Raw genomic sequence first — 16,919 nt, 5'->3', positions numbered from 1 at the left:
ACGTGGGAGATGAAATTTAACGCAGAAAAGTGCGAAGTGATACATTTTGGTAGGAAGAACGAGGAGAGGCAATATAAACGAAAGGGTACAATTCTAAAGTGGGTGCATGAACAGAGAGACCTGGGGGTATGTGTGCACAAATCGTTGAAGGTGGCAGGGCAGGTTGAACATAAGAACATAAGAAATAGGAGCAGGAGTAGGCCATATGGCCCCTCGGGCCTGCTCCGCCATTCAATAGGATCATGGCTGATCCGAGCCTAGGCTCACGTCCACTTCCCTGCCCGCTCCCCGTAACCCCTAATTCCCTTATCAGCTAGGAAACTGTATCTCTGTTTTAAATTTATTTAATGTCGCAGCTTCCACAGCTCTCTGAGGTAGCAAATTCCATAGATTTACTACCCTCTGAGTGAAGAAGTTTCTCCTCATCTCAGTTTTGAAAGGGCAGCCACTTATTCTAAGATTATGCCCCCTAGTTCTAGTCTCACCCATCAGTGGAAACATCCTCACCGCATCCACCCGATCAAGCCCCCTCACAATCTTATGTGTTTCGATAAGATCGCCTCTCATTCTTCTGAATTCCAATGAGTAGAGGCCCAACCTACTCAACCTTTCCTCATAAGTCAACCCCCTCATCTCCGGAATCAACCGAGTGAACCTTCTCTGAACTGTCTCGAGAGCAAGTATATCTTTTCTTAAATATGGAAACCAAAACTGCACGCAGTATTCCAGGTGTGGCCTCACCAGTACCCTGTATAACTGAAGCAAGACTTCCCTGCTTTTATACTCCATCCCCCTTGCAATAAAAGCCAAGATTCCATTGGCCTTCCTGATCACCTGCTGTACCTGCATACTAACCTGCTGCGTTTCATGCACCAGGACCCCCAGATCCCTTTGTACTGTATCACTTTGCAGTTTCTCTCCATTTAGATAATAACTTGCTCTTTGATTTTTTCTGCCAAAGTGCATAACCTCACACTTTCCAACATTATATTCCATCTGCCAAATTTCTGCCCACTCACTTAGCCTGTCTATGTCCTTTTGCAGGTTTTTTATGTCCTCCTCACTCACTGCTTTCCCTCCCATCTTTGTATCGTCGGCAAACTTGGATACGTTGAGAAAGCTGTTAAAAAACCATACAGTATCCTGGGCTTTATAAATAGAGGCATAGAGTCCAAAAGCAAGGAGGTTATGATCAACCTTTATAAAACACTGGTTCGGCCTCAACTGCACTTCATGAAGGATGTGAAGGCCTTAGAGATGGTGCAGAAAAGATTTACAAGAATGGTTCCAGGGATGAGGGATGAGGGATTTCAGTTACCTGCATAGACTCGAGAAGCTGGGGTGGTTCTCCTTAGAGCAGAGAAGGTTGAGAGGAGATTTGATAGAGGTGTTCAAAATCATGAGGGGTCTGGACAGAGTAGATAGAGAGAAACTGTTCCCATTGGCGGAAGGGTCGAGAACCAGAGGAGACAGATTTAAGGTGATTGGCAGAAGAACCAAAGGCGACACGAGGGAAAACTTTTTTATGCAGCGAGTGGTTAGGATCTGGAATGCACTGCCTGAAAGGGTGGTGGAGGCAGATTCAATCACGGCTTTCAAAAGGTAATTGGATAAGTACCTGAAGTAAAGAAATTTGCAGGGTTACAGGGAAAGGGCGGGGGAGTGGGACTAGCTGAAGTGATTTTGCAGAGATAACAACAGAAAATGTTGGAAAAACTCAGCAGGCCAGGCAACATCCATGGAGAGAAATTAGAGTTGATGTTTCGGGTCTAACCCTTTTGAAAATGCGAGATCAATTGTTAATTTTAAATCTGAGATTGATAGGTTTTTGTTACCCAAGGGTATTAAGGGATATGGGCCAAAGGCGGGTGTATGGAGTTAGATCGCAGATCAGCCATGATCTCATTGAATGGCGGAAGAGGCTCGAGGGGCTGAATGGCCTCCTCCTGTCCTATGTTCCTAACTAGTGATTTGTAAAGGTTTAGTGTAACTTCCTTGTTTTTGTATTCAATGGCCCTGTTTACAAAGCCAAATATCCCACACGCTTTCTGAACCACCTCACCAACTTGCCGTGGCACTTTCAAAGATTTGTGAATATGGACCCCCAGGTCCCTCTGCTCTTGCACCCCCTCAAAATAGTCCCATTTAGATTATACGGCCTCTCCCTGTTGTTTCTCCCAAAGTGCATCACTTCACACTTATCCTCATTTAATTTCATCTGTCTTGTGTCTGCTCATTTCACAGTCTGTCTCTGTCCTCCTGAAGTCTGCTACTACTATGCTCACTATTTACTACGTTGCCAAGTTTTGTACCATCCGTAAACTTCGAACTTGTACACCTATACCCAAGTCCAGGTCAGTTATATATAACAAGACCTCAGCACTGCTCACTGTCTCCTCTCCCTTAGCCAATTATATACCCAAATTACCATCAGCCCTTTAATTCCCTGTGCTTCTATTTTCCGAGTAAGTCTTTTATGTGGTACTTTATCAAATGCCTTTTGAAAGTCCATATAAACAACGTCTGCTGCACTACCTTCATCAATCCTCTGTAACTTCATCAATGAACTCAGTCAGTTTAGTCAGACATGATTTACCTTTAACAAATCCATACTGGCTGCCCCTTATTAACCCATGCTTCTCCAAGTGAGAATTAATTTTGTCCTTGACAATGGTCTCTTGTCGTTCTCCCACCACTGACATTAGACTGATTGGCCTGTAGAGACCAGGTTTATCCCTCTCCCCTTTTTTAAACAAGGGGTGTAACATTTGCAATCCTCCAGTCTTCTGGCACCACTCCCATATATCTGAGGGAGATTGAAAGATTGTGGTCAGAGCTTCTGCTATCTCCACCCTAGCTTCCCTCAGCAATCTAGGATGCATCACATCTGGACCGGGTGACTTGTTAACTTTGAGTAATGACAACCTATTTAGCACCTCCTTTCTATCCATTTATATCCAATTTCTCTACTCCCCCCTCCTCTACTGCGACATTAACTTCATCCTCTTCTTTTGTGAAGACAGATGCCAAGTACTCATTCAGTACCTCAGCCACACCCTCTGCCTCCGTATGATGAGCTCCGATTTGGTCCCTAATCGGCCCCACCATTCCTTTAACTATCCTTTTACTTTTTTATGTTTATAGAAGATTTTTGGGTTCTCTTTTATGTTACCCGCTAATCCTTTCTCATATTGTCTCTTTGCCCTTCTTATATCCTGTTTCAATTTCCCCCGCACTCTCTGTATTCTGCCTGGTTTTTGACTGTATTCTGTACCTGACATTTGTTGTAAACCTCCTTTCTCTGCTTTATTCCAACCTCGATGTCCTTTGTCATCGGGAGCTCCAGCTTTGGATGCCCCATCTTTCCTCCTTATGGGAATATGTTTGGTTTGTACCTGAACTATTTCAGCCTTGAAGGCCTGCTATTGGTCATTCACTGTTTTCCTGGACAATCTTTGTTTCCAGTCCACCTGTGCTCGATCCCTTCTCAAATCACTGAAATTGTCTCTCTTCCAGCTGGGTATTTTCACCGTTGATTTTTCTTTGTCCCTTTCCATAACTACTTTAAACCTAATGATATTGTGATCACTGTTAACCAGATCCCTCCTGCCCCAAAACCGATGAGAGACCCTTTAAATGTTCTGACTGCAAAGAGGTTTCAGAGTTCATCCAGCCTGCTGAGTTACCAGCGAGTTCACACAGATCGTCAAAAAAAGGAAGATGTTTTAGAAAGGCTGGCGACACTAAAAGTTCGCAGCCATCTCAGAGTAGTGTCCCTTTAATTACAATCTCGCAAAACAAGGAGAATTACTGTCCCTTTAACTACCACAAATCCCTGTGTGGAGGAGAGGGGGAGATACAGTCTGTCCCAGTAACTGTCGCAGAACAGAATTAACGACCCTGTCCCATAAGGGCTTGACCCTCCCCCACTCCCTGCTTTTCCTCAAGTGTCTCATCCTTAAAATTCTCATCCTTGTTTTCAAATCCCTCCATGGCCTCGCCGCTCCCTATCTCTGTAATCTCCTCCAGCCCCACAACCCCCCTGAGATATCTGCGCTCCTCTAATTCCGGCGTATTGAGCATCCCCGATTTTAATCGCTCCACCATTGGTGGCCGTGCCTTCAGTTGCCTGGGCCCTAAGCTCTGGAATTCCCTCCCTAAACCTCTGCATCTCTCTACCTCTCTCTCCTTCTTTAAGATGCTCCTTAAAACTGTTGTGTATGTACCTTTAAGAGAATAACTGGTCTCAGACTGCAGTACCGGCAGTGACCACCCCTGTATAAAAGGCGCTAGTGAGCCTCTGTGTTTTTAGTTTCACTATTGCCTTCCACCAGTAAAGACTTATTTTGTTCACTCCTGCTGTCCGTGTCTCAATTATTCACGGACGTAACACTGGCGACGAGTAAGAAACAAACTTACCTGCAACTCGGCAGCACCTCAGACGACGTTATTGAAGGTCGAAGCCAGAAGAAATAAAAATAAATAAATAAATAAATAAAATCCAAAGAAACTGGAGAAACGGGCGTCGACCGTGGGCAACCGCCCTCCAAATCGTCGGATTGAAAACTTGCAGGAGAGACTGTCCAGAGCCAGGCTGGGTTCCTCGGTCTGTGGTTTCCCAGCTAATCGGGCTGGTGGCAGGTAGTGCACTGATCCTTCCTGGGCTGCGGTGGGCTAGAGCTCGATCGGGTGGCTTTTCAACGGGGCCAGGCAGCGAGTCGGGAAGCAAAGAGAGAGAGAGAGGGTGGAGCACACAGGGCGCGGCTGGTGCTTCGAAGCCGGGCAGCTTTCGGACCTAAGAAGAGGGAGGGAAGTGTCCCAGAGGGTCCGCTCCACGACGGGAAAATAATAAAAGAAAAAAAATCAATATTAAACGCGCAAGAAACCGTGGAAAGCAGCGCTAACAACAGCGGGGAAGAAGGCAAAGCGCGGGAGGCGCCATTTTGTTAAATCGGGGAAGAAGGCAAAGCGCGGGAGGCGCCATTTTAGATTTGCAAGATGCCGAAGACTGGCTGTATCACTGCTTTTGATAATACAATAGAGGACTGGACCACATATGTGCAAAGAGTCGAGGTATATTTCAAGGCAAACGAAATAGCGGAGGGGAAAAAGGCATCGATATTGCTAAACTTAATGGGCGCTAGAACGTACGGCCTATTGCGGGACCTGATTACTCCAGCCAAACCGAAGGCAAAGAGTTTTAATGAAATTGTTGCTGTCCTACAGAAACACTTAAACCCTGCACCGCTGTTGATAGCAGAAAGATTTAAATTCCACAGGAGAACTCAGCACAAAGATGAGAGCAATGCTGATTATCTTTCAGAACGACGCAAGCTATCAAAGCACTGCCAGTTCAGAGCAGGACTGGCAGATACCCTATGGGACAAATTTGTCTGTGGACTCCTGAGTGAAGGAACACAGAAGAAGTTACTCTCAGAGAAAGAGCTGACGCTAGATAAGGCTTTCAGCGTGGCAGTATCGTATGAAGCAGCAGCCAGGGGAGCTGCAGAAATTCAACAAAAACCACAGGAATACGGCACCCACGAAATGACACGGGGATTTGCAAAATGTTATCGCTGCGGCAGAACTAACCATGACCAGAAGGACTGCTGGTCCAAAGACAAAATATGCAGGCAATGCGGGAAGATGGGACACATTGCACGAGTTTGCAGGTCTGGGAAGAAGACCAGCGACAACAAAAAGGCTACTCAGGAACCGTACAAGAAAGTACAAAAGATGACGGACAGTAGTTCCGGAGACCAGATGAGCGATAGCGAATCTGGGAACAGGAGACTAAGCTGTCTCAAACTTCACAATGTAATCGCAAAAGAGGATCACCGAACCATTTGGGTCACCCTCACGATAGCAGGGTCCCAAGTTAAAATGGAATTGGATACAGGATCAGTGCTAACCATCATGAATCGACGAGACTACGAGCGGCTATTTTCACACATACCCTTGAGAGAGACATCCATCGTCTTGACGATGTATACGGGGCAAAAAGTATACCCCAGAGGAAAGATAAGGGTGCCTGTTGAATACAACGGCAAGAAAATATGGAAATTGTATCTCTACATACTGCCAAATGGTGGACCACCGTTATTGGGACGGGAATGGATCAGGAAGATAAACTTAGATTGGCATTCCATTCATGCAATGACGGTGGACAGTAAAAAGATGAAGACGTCACTCCTGGACGATTGTCAACAATCTTAGCTAACGCCAAAGAGGTATTTCAACAAGAACTGGGCACGCTTAAAGGCATAACCGCCTCGATAAAAATAGAAGAGAATGCAGTTCCCAAGTTTTTCAAAGCAAGACTGGTACCATATGCAATTCGCCCAGCCGTCGAGGCAGAGCTGGAGAGTCTGGAGAAGGCGGGCGTGTTGTCTAAGGTCGACTGGAGCGAGTGGGCGACACCCATCGTTCCTGTCATGAAGAAAACGTTAAGCAATAAGTCCGGGGAGCCAAGGAAGATTCGCATCTGTGGGGATTTCAAGGTGACGGTGAACCCAGTCCTTCACACAGTACAATATACTCTTCCAAGGATAGAAGACATCTTCGCCTCACTGTCTGGAGGGAAGCGTTTTACAAAAATTGACCTAGCACAAGCATATTTGCAGATGGAGGTTGAAGAGTCCTCTCGGAAGTATCTCATGATAAACACTCACAAAGGTCTTTACCAGTATCATCGATTGGTATTCGGAGTAGCATCGGCTCCAGCGATATGGCAAAGAGCAATGGAACAAGTCCTGCAAGGGATTGCGGGGACTCAGTGTTACTTGGACGACATCCTTGTAACAGGTGAAGATGACAGTGAACACCTTAACAACCTAGAACAGGTGCTCACTAGACTACGGGAACATGGGCTGCGAGCCAACCGCCCCAAGTGCGAATTTTTAAAGAAACAGATATCGTATTGTGGCCACGTGATTGATGAAGAGGGGTTACATAAGTCCCCTGACAAAATTGAAGCGGTTGTTAAGGCCCTAGCGCCTGAAAATGTGTCGCAACTGAGGTCATTCCTCGGATTGGTGAATTACTATCATAAGTTTTTGCCAAATTTGTCGACAATTCTGCACCCACTGAATGCTCTGCTACGAACGGGGGTAGCATGGAAATGGAGTGATGATTGTAAGCGTGCTTTTCAGAAGAGTAAGGACTTAATCACTTCAAGGGAAGTTTTGGCTCACTACAACCCAGCACTGCCAATCAGGCTGGCGTGTGATGCGTCTCCCTACGGCATTGGGGCGGTACTGTCACATAAATTCCTTGATGGTTTAGAGAGGCCGATAGCTTTTGCGTCACGCTCGTTAACTTCTGCTGAGCGTAACTACGCCCAGATTGACAGAGAGGCCCTCAGCCTAGTGTGTGGGGTGAAGAAGTTCAATCACTACCTGCACGGTCAAAAATTTACTCTACTAACCGATCATGAACCTCTTGTCTCCATTTTCAACCCTCAGAAGGGTGTACCGATAATGACAGCACAACGGCTGCAGAGATGGTCCCTTTTCCTAGGGGCACACCAATATGACATCGAGTACAAAGGAACTAAACAGCATGGAAATGCTGATGGATTGTCACGTCTACCGTTGCCGACGGTGGAAGAAGAAGACCTTGCAGTGGATCCAATGGAGTTATTCCACTCGACCATAGTCGAATGTCTCCCTGTGACGAATGCAAACATAGAAAAGGAAACACGGAATGACCCGACACTATCACGGGTCTATGATTTAACGGTGAAGGGATGGCCAGCACATGGCGAACCACTGCTGCCAGCATTCTCACCGAGAAGAGAACAGCTGTCAGTGTGCAGAGGAACCTTGATGTGTGGATCCAGAGTAGTAATTCCACCTAAGTTGACGGATAGAGTGCTCAATGAGCTTCATGAGGGTCATCTGGGTGGGGTAAAAATGAAGAACTTAGCCAGAGCGTTTGTGTGGTGGCCGGGAATCGATAGAGAAATCGAAGAGATGACCAAGAGCTGTGCAGGATGCCAGAAGGTCCAAAGCGCCCCACCACAAGCTCCTCTGCACCCATGGGAGTGGCCCTCATCTCCATGGCAAAGGGTGCACATTGATTTTGCTGGTCCCTTCATGGACTCGATGTTTTTAATTGCAGTGGATGCACATTCAAAGTGGCCAGAGGTAATAAAAATGTCCTCAACCACCACGGAAAAAACTATCACAGTTTTACGAACCATATTCGCCAGGAATGGGCTGCCTGAACAGATTTGCTCTGACATTGGACCACAGTTTGTGTCTGAAGAGTTCCGGAGGTTCTAAAAGAACAATGGTGTTAAGCATTACACATCTGCCCCATATCATCCAGCCACTAATGGATTGGCCGAGAGGTTTGTCCAAACATTCAAGAAGGCTATCAAGGCAATGTGTAATGAAGATATACCCCTACAACACAAGGTAGACAACTTCTTGTTTGCCTACCGAATGCGACACATGCGGTTACCAACCAAACTCCAGCCATGATGTTCTTCAATCGAAGATTACGATGCCGCTTGGATTTGGTTAAGCCAAACGTCCGAAGAGATGTGGAGAACAGGCAGTTTCAGAATATGAATGAAAGGCCGACCAGGAGTTTTAAGATAGGTCAACCAGTTTTGGCCCGGGACTACCGCACTGAGAAATGGCAGCCAGGAACGATTTGTACACGACAAGGACCTCTCATGTATACCGTGGACGTTGGGGAGAGCATTGTAAGACGCCATGCTGACCAGATTCTAGAGTCACTGGAAAACGTCAACTCCACACCACGATCTGATACACCTGGTAATGAAATCGACGTTCCAAATTGCAGCTACCGCGGAACCGGTAATATTGGAAGCAGATGAACCAAACAACGACATTGATCCCGACTCAACATTGCCAGAAGAACCTGATACCCCAAAGAGGCGTTATCCAGACAGAATCAGGAAGCCTCCTCAAAGACTGAACTTATAATTACTTAAACTTAACCAATGTATCTCGCAACAGTAATTGTGATTGTAATTAGTTATCATTTAGTTGTTAAATGAATGTTATGTACTGTTTATCTAAAAGGGGAGGAATTGTTGTGTATGTACCTTTAAGAGAATAACTGGTCTCTGACTGCAGTACCGGCAGTGACCACCCCTGTATAAAAGGCCTCTGTGTTTTTAGTTTCACTATTGACTTCCACCAGTAAAGACTTATTTTGTTCACTCCTGCTGTCCGTGTCTCAATTATTCACGGACGTAACAAAAACCTACTTCTTTGAACTTTTCTAACACTCCTGTGAAGAGCCTTCGGACGTTTCGCTACATTAAAGGCGCTTTATAAATTCAACTGGGCAGCACAGTGGCATAGTGGTTAGCACTGTTGCCTCACAGCGCCAGGGACCCGGGTTCAAATCTGGCCTCGGGCGGCTGTCTGTGTGGAGTTTGCACATTCTCCCCGTGTTTGCGTGGGTTTCCTCCGGGTGCTCTCGTTTCCTCCCACAGTCCAAAGATGTGCGGGTTAGGTTGATTGGCTATGATAAATTGACCCTTAGTGTTAGTGGGGATTAAATACGTGGGGTTATGGGGATCGGGTGGGATATGTGTCGGTGCAGGCTCGATGGGCCGAAATGGCCACTATCTACACTGTGGGGTTTCTGTGATTCTGTGAACTGGTTGCTGTTTCCTGAAACTAATAATAAATTCCCCAGAGGGAAAAAAACTCGTATTTTTACTCCCAAATATTAGAAAGTTTGTGCCACAGAAGCACGGGCTTTATCTGCTTTTATTGATGAATTTAAAAAGTCTCTATTAAAACCTGAGCCAGTGTGTTGAGACAAAGAGCATTGTGTCCAATAAGGGGAATAAAGGCCCACAGCCTCCCCTGGCCCCGGGCCCTGAACAAGGGACTGGAGAAACTCGCTGCCCTGCGGATCAGACAATCAGCTGGCGCTAGTCCCGCCCCTCGGGCTCCCCGATTGGTTGGAATAACGGCCGCCGGCTCGCTCCTCCAGTCCCGCCCCACTCGCTCCTTATTGGTCGGAAGCTCCCGTCAATCAGGCCGTGGGCCCGGGTCACATGTCCCCGAGGAGAACACGTGCACCATCCAACTGACTCGGTTCGGTCCGGGTCCTCGCGGACTCTAAGGTTTTTCTATTTCTTTTTATTCTCTCCCGATCCACCCCACCCCGCGCGATTCTCCACCCAATCGGAGCGGAGAAAACTCACTTTGCGTCACCGATCGCGACTCTAACCGACACCAAGACCTTTCCCGGAATGCCCCGCGCCGACTCCGAGCGACAGGATCCGAGTGCGCAGGCGGAGCTCCGAGTGGGGGAGGGGGGTTGGTCTCTTCTGGGCATGCGCGGTTATTACCCTTGGTGACCGGGAGGGGTCGCTGTGCCGGACTCGGCCCAAACCGCCGTCCCGTGTGCGCATGCGCGGACTCGGCTGTCAATCAACCATCAGCCAGAAGAGGTCGCTGGTGAGGCCAGTGAAGAAAGAAAGATTTGCATTTATGTAGCGCCTTTCACCACCACCGGACGTCCTAAAGCGCTTTAAAGCCAATGAAGTACTTTTGAAGTGTAATGTAGGAAATGCCGCAGTCAGTTAGAAACATAGAAACATAGAAGATAGGAGCAGGAGTAGGCCATTCGGCCCTTCGAGCCTGTTCCGCCATTCAACAAGATCATGGCTGATCATCCAAACCCTAGCACCCGGTCCCTATACCGACAGCCATCCCACCCAAGCCCTATCCCCGTAACCCCGTAACCCCACGTATTTAATCCCCCCTAATACTAAGAGCCAATTTTTATCATGGCCAATCAACCTAACCCGCACATCTTTGGCGCACAGCAAGCTCCCACAAACAGCAATGTGATAATGACCAGATAATCTATCTTTTTGTTATGTTAATTGAGGGATACACATTGGCTAGGACACCGGGGATAATTCCCCTGCTGTTTCCCACATTACAACAGTGACGACACCTCAAAAGTACTTCATTTGCTGTAAAGCACTTCAAGACGTCTGGTGGTCATGAAAGCACTGTATAAATGCAAGCCTATCTTTCTGGAAATAGTGCCATGGGATCTTTTATATCCACCCGAGAGAGCAGATAGGGCCTCAGTTTAATGTCTCATCCGAAAGAAGCCACCTCTTTCAGTGCCGCACTCCCTCAGTACTGCACTGGAGTGCCAGCCTGGATTTCCGTGCTCAAGTCTCTGGAGTGGGACTTGAACCCACAACTTTCTGACTCAGAGGCGAGAGTTCTACCCACTGAGTCACAGCTGACACTAAAGAACAAGCAGTCTGACAAAGGGTCATCGACCTGAAACGTTAACTCTGTTTCTGTCTCCACAGATGCTGCCTGACCTGCTGAGTATTTCCTGCATTTTCTCTTTTATTAAAGAAACGAGGGAGTGATTGCTGACAGGAAGAATGTTGGGTCATCCTGCACATGTGCACCTCCCTGGCGGCTGAGGTGAAACACTGACTCGCCCCCACCTGAGCTGCGCAGGCATACCAGATGTTGCGGCTCCGCATGCGCGCCCGATGTTCCAACCGTGGGGTTTTGTGCGCTGAGCATGCGCGTTGCGGACCGAACGGGATGGGCGATTGTGGAGCAGGAGGGAGAGCGCGGGGGCCATGAGCACATGCGTGGGACTCAGTGTCAACAGAGCGCTTTCTGGAGCGCCGGGGCTTGTGGGTATTACAGCCGCCATTACTGCTGATCCTTTCAACCAACCTGTGCAGCAGCTGGAGCCTGAAAATCAGCTTCACTGCCCCTAGGTTCGGAAAGGGGAAAATTAAATAACAGTTTGCCTCTGATCCTTTTCTGATCTCAATTTACAGGGTTATGGAAGTGGAGCAGTTACAGGCAGGAAGCTCAGACCAAACATCACGTCAAGATCTGACAGAGTCGCTCGATTCATCAGGACCTGAATATCATTGGCCTTTGCACATGGAAGGAGAAAGCAGCGATCGCAGCGATGACAAACCGCACACGTGTTCAGTGTGTGGACGCGGATTCAGCCGATTGCCTGACCTGGCGAGACACGTGCACTGTCACACCGGGGAGAAACCGGGTAAAGGTGGGGACGGCGGGAAGGGATTCAGTTCCCCGTCTGCATTAGAAGTTCAACGGCGCGGTCGCACCAGGGACAGTCCGTTCACCTGCTCCGTGTGTGGCAAGGGATTTGTTTGTTCATCCCACCTGCAAACACACCAGCGAGTTCACACTGGGGAGAGACCCTTTAAATGTTCTAAGTGTGGGAAGAGCTTTAAGATCCCTCAGGAGCTCAAGCAACACCAGCGAGTTCACACTGGAGAGAGACCGTTCACCTGCTTCGTGTGTGGGAAGGGATTCAGTCAGTCATCCAACCTGCAGACACACCAGCTAGTTCACACTGACGAGAGACCATTTCAGTGTCCTAACTGTGGAAAGAGCTTTAAAGGCCCCGGGGAACTGAAGCGACACCAGCGAGTTCACACTGACGAGAGGCCGTTTAACTGTCCTGACTGTGCTAAGAGCTTTAAAAGCCCCGGGGAACTGAAGCAACACCAGCTTGTTCACACTGGGGAGAGGCCGTTTAAATGTTCTGACTGTGGGATGAGCTTTAAAAGCCCCGGGGATCTGAAGGAACACCAGCTTGTTCACACTGATGAGAGACCATTTCAGTGTCCTAACTGTGGAAAGAGCTTTAAAAGCCCCCAGTATCTGAAGCAACATCAGCGAGTTCACACTAACGAAAGACCCTTTAAATGTTCTGAGTGTGGGAAGAGTTTTAAAATCCCCCGGGAGCTCAAGCAACACCAGCGACTCCACACTGGGGAGAGGATATTCATCTGCTCTGAATGTGGGAAGGGATTCACTCAGTCCACCACCCTGCTGACACACCAGCTTGTTCACACTGACGAGAGACCCTTTAAATGTTCTGACTGTGGGAAGAGCTTTAAAAGCTCCGGGGAGCTGAAGGGACACCAGCGAGTTCACACTGGGGAGAGACCATTTCGGTGTTCTGACTGTGGGAAGAGCTTTAAAAGCCCCGGGGAACTGAAGGGACACCAGCGATTTCACACTGATGAGAGACCCTTTAAATGTTCTGAGTGTGGGAAGAGCTTTAAGATCCCCCAGGAGCTGAAGCAACACCAGCGAGTTCACACTGGAGAGAGACCGTTCACCTGCTTCGTGTGTGGGAAGGGATTCACTCAGTCATCCAACCTGCAGACACACCAGCTAGTTCACACTGACGAGAGACCATTTCAGTGTCCTAACTGTGGAAAGAGCTTTAAAAGCCCCGGGAAACTGAAGCGACACCAGCGAGTTCACACTGACGAGAGGCCGTTTAACTGTCCTGACTGTGCTAAGAGCTTTAAAAGCCCCGGGGAACTGAAGCAACACCAGCTTGTTCACACTGGGGAGAGGCCGTTTAAATGTTCTGACTGTGGGATGATCTTTAAAAGCCCCGGGGATCTGAAGGAACACCAGCTTGTTCACACTGACGAGAGACCCTTTAAATGTTCTGACTGTGGGAAGAGCTTTAAAAGCTCCAGGGAGCTGAAGGGACACCAGCGAGTTCACACTGGGGAGAGGCCAGTTTGGTGTTCTGACTGTGGGAAGAGCTTTAAAAGCCCCAGGGAACTGAAGGGACACCAGCGAGTTCACACTGATGAGAGACCCTTTAAATGTTCTGAGTGTGGGAAGAGCTTTAAGATCCCCCAGGAGCTCAAGCAACACCAGCGAGTTCACACTGGGGAGAGACCATTCACCTGCTTCGTGTGTGGGAAGGGATTCACTCAGTCATCCAACCTGCAGACACACCAGCTTGTTCACACTGACGAGAGACCGTTTAACTGTTCTGACTGTGGGAAGAGCTTTAAAAGCCCTGGGGAGCTGAAGGGACACCAGCGAGTTCACACTGATGAGAGACCCTTTAAATGTTCTGAGTGTGGGAAGAGTTTTAAAAGCTCCGGGGATCTGAAGAAACACTGGCTCCTCCACACTGGGGAGAGGCCGTTCACCTGCTCCGTGTGTGGGAAGGGATTCGCTCGGTCATCCACCCTGCTGGAACATCAGCTTGTTCATACTGGAGAGAACCCCTTTAAATGTTCTGACTGTGGGAAGAGATTTAAACGCTCCGGGGAACTCAAGCAACACCAGCGAGTTCACACTGGGGAGAGGCCATTCACCTGCTCCGAGTGCGGGAAGGGATTCACTCAGTCATCCACCCTGCAGACACACCAGCTTGTTCACACTGACGAGAGACCCTTTAAATGTTCCGATTGTGGGAATAGCTTTAAAAGCTATAACATCCTTAAGAGACACCAGCGTGTTCACACTGATCATAGAATCTAACAGCACAGAAGGAGGTGATTCGGCCAATCATGTCTCTGCCGACTCTTTGAAAGAGCTGTCCAATTTAGACCCAAACCCCAGCTTTATCCCCAGAACTCTGCAAACTAGTCCTCGTCAAGTACATGTCCAATTGTCGTTTGAAAGTTCCTGTGGAACCTGATTCCAGCATCCTTTCAGATGGTGCGTTCCAGATCTTAACAACCCTCTGTGTGAAAACAATTCTCCTCATTTCCCCTCTAGTTCTTTTAGCAACTATTTTAAATCTGTGACCTTTGGTTACCGACCCACTTGCCAGAGTGAACAGTTTCTCCCTACTTGCTCGATCAAAACCCCTCATCATTTTGAACACCTCTATTAGGTCTCCTCTTAACCTTCTCTGCTCTAAGGGGAACAATCCCAGCTTCTCCAATCTCTCCACATAACTGAAGTCCCTCATCCCTGGTACCACCCTGGTCAACCTCCTCTGCACCCTCTCCAAGGCCTTGATATCCTTCCTAAAGTGTGGTGCCCAGAATTGTACACAAGACTCCAGCTGAGGCCAAAACCCTGCAGCTGTACAAAACCCTGGTTAGACCACACCTGGAGTACTGTGAGCAGTTCTGGGCACCACACCGTAGGAAGGATATATTGGCCTTGGAGGGAGTGCAGCGTAGGTTTACCAGAATGTTACCCGGACTTCAAGGGTTAAGTTACGGGGAGAGATTACACAAATTAGGGTTGTATTCCCTGGAATTTAGAAGGTTAAGGTGTGATCTGATTGAAGTTTTCAGGATATTAAGGGGAACAGATAGGGTAGATAGAGAGAAACTATTTCCGCTGGTTGGGGATTCTAGGACTGGGGACATAGTCTAAAAATTAGAGCCAGACCTTTCAGGAGTGAAATTAGGAAACACTTCTACACACAAAGGGTGGTAGAAGTTTGGAACTCTCTTCCAGAAACGGCAATTGATGCGAGATCAATTGTTAATTTTAAATCTGAGATTGATCGGTTTTTGTTACCCAAAGGTATTAAGGGATATGGGCCAAAGGCGGGTGTATGGAGTTAGATCACAGATCAGCCATGATCTCATTGAATGGCAGAACAGGCTCGAGGGGCTGAATGGCCTCCTCCTGTCCTATGTTCCTAACTAGTGATTTGTAAAGGTTTAGTGTAACTTCCTTGTTTTTGTATTCAATGGCCCTATTTACAAAGCCAAGTATCCCATACGCTTTCTGAACTGCCTCACCAACTTGCGGTGGCACTTGCAAAGATTTGTGAATATGCACCCCCAGGTCCCTCTGCTCTTGCACCCCCTCAAAATAGTCCCATTTAGATTATACGGCCTCTCCCTGTTGTTTCTCCCAAAGTGCATCACTTCACACTTATCCTCATTTAATTTCATCTGCCTTGTGTCTGCTCATTTCACAGTCTGTCTCTGTCCTCCTGAAGTCTGCTACTACTATGCTCACTAGTTACTACGTTGCCAAGTTTTGTATCATCCGTAAACTTTGAAATTTTACACCTATACCCAAGTCCAGGTCAGTTATATATAACAAGAAAAACAATGGTCCTAATCCCGACCCCTGGGGGAACCCACTGCATACTTCCCTCCGGTCAGAAAAACATCCCTCAGCACTGCTCACTGCCTCCTCTCCCTTGGCCAATTATACCCAAATTACCATCAGCCCTTTAATTCCCTGTGCTTCTATTTTCCGAGTAAGTCTCTTGTGTGGTACTTTATCAAATGCCTTTGGAAAGTCCATGTATACAACATCTACTGCACTACCTTCATCAACCCTCTGTTACTCCATCAAAGAACTCAATCAGGTTAGTCAGACACGATTTACCTTTAACAAATCCATACTGGCTGCCCCATATTAACCCAAGTGAGAATTAATTTTGTCCTTGACAATGGTCTCTAGTCGTTCACCCATCACTGACATTAGACTGATTGGCCTGCAGTTACCAGGTTTATCCCTCTCCCCTTTTTTAAACAGGGTGTAACATTTGCAATCCTCCAGTCTTCTGGCACCACTCCCATATATCTGAGGGAGATTGAAAGATTGTGGTCGGAGCTTCTGCTATCTCCACCCTAGCTTCCCTCAGCAATCTAGGATGCATCCCATCTGGACCGGGTGACTTGTTAACTTTGAGTGATGACAACCTATTTAGCACCTCCTTTCTATCTATTTTTATCCTGTCCAATTTCTCTACTCCCCCCTCCTCTACTGCGACATTAACTTCATCCTCTTCTTTTGTGAAGACAGATGCTAAGTACTCATTCAGTACCTCAGCCACGCCCTCTGCCTCCGTATGATGAGCTGCTATTTGGTCCCTAATCGGCCCCACCATTCCTTTAACTATCCTTTTACTTTTCATATGTTTATAGAAGATTTTTGGGTTCTCTTTTATGTTACCCGCTAATCTTTTCTCATATTGTCTCTTTGCCCTTCTTATATCCTGTTTCAATTTCCCCGCACTCTCTGTATTCTGCCTGGTTTTTGACTGTATTCTGTACCTGACATTTGTTGTAAACCTCCCTTTTCTGTTTTACTCTAACCTCGATATCCTTTGTCATCGGGAGCTCGAGCTTTGGATGCTCCATCTTTCCT

General features: G+C 47.5%; 1 protein-coding gene across 1 annotated transcript; it reads left to right on the top strand.

Moving 5' to 3' along the window:
• Positions 1–11,830: 11,830 nt before the first annotated feature.
• LOC147119016 (uncharacterized) lies at positions 11,831–14,817 on the top strand. Its single transcript, XM_085984746.1, has one exon. The coding sequence runs from the start codon at positions 11,934–11,936 to the stop codon at positions 14,325–14,327; it is 2,394 nt and encodes a 797-aa protein (XP_085840872.1). The 5' UTR covers positions 11,831–11,933; the 3' UTR covers positions 14,328–14,817.
• Positions 14,818–16,919: the final 2,102 nt, after the last annotated feature.

Source organism: Somniosus microcephalus, chromosome 4 (assembly GCF_052327205.1).
Source record: "Somniosus microcephalus isolate GS21.2 chromosome 4, FLI_Smic_1.0, whole genome shotgun sequence".
NCBI lineage: Eukaryota > Metazoa > Chordata > Chondrichthyes > Squaliformes > Somniosidae > Somniosus > Somniosus microcephalus.
The sequence above is the reverse complement of the archived record's forward strand: the minus strand, read 5'-3'. Positions and strand labels throughout refer to the sequence as shown.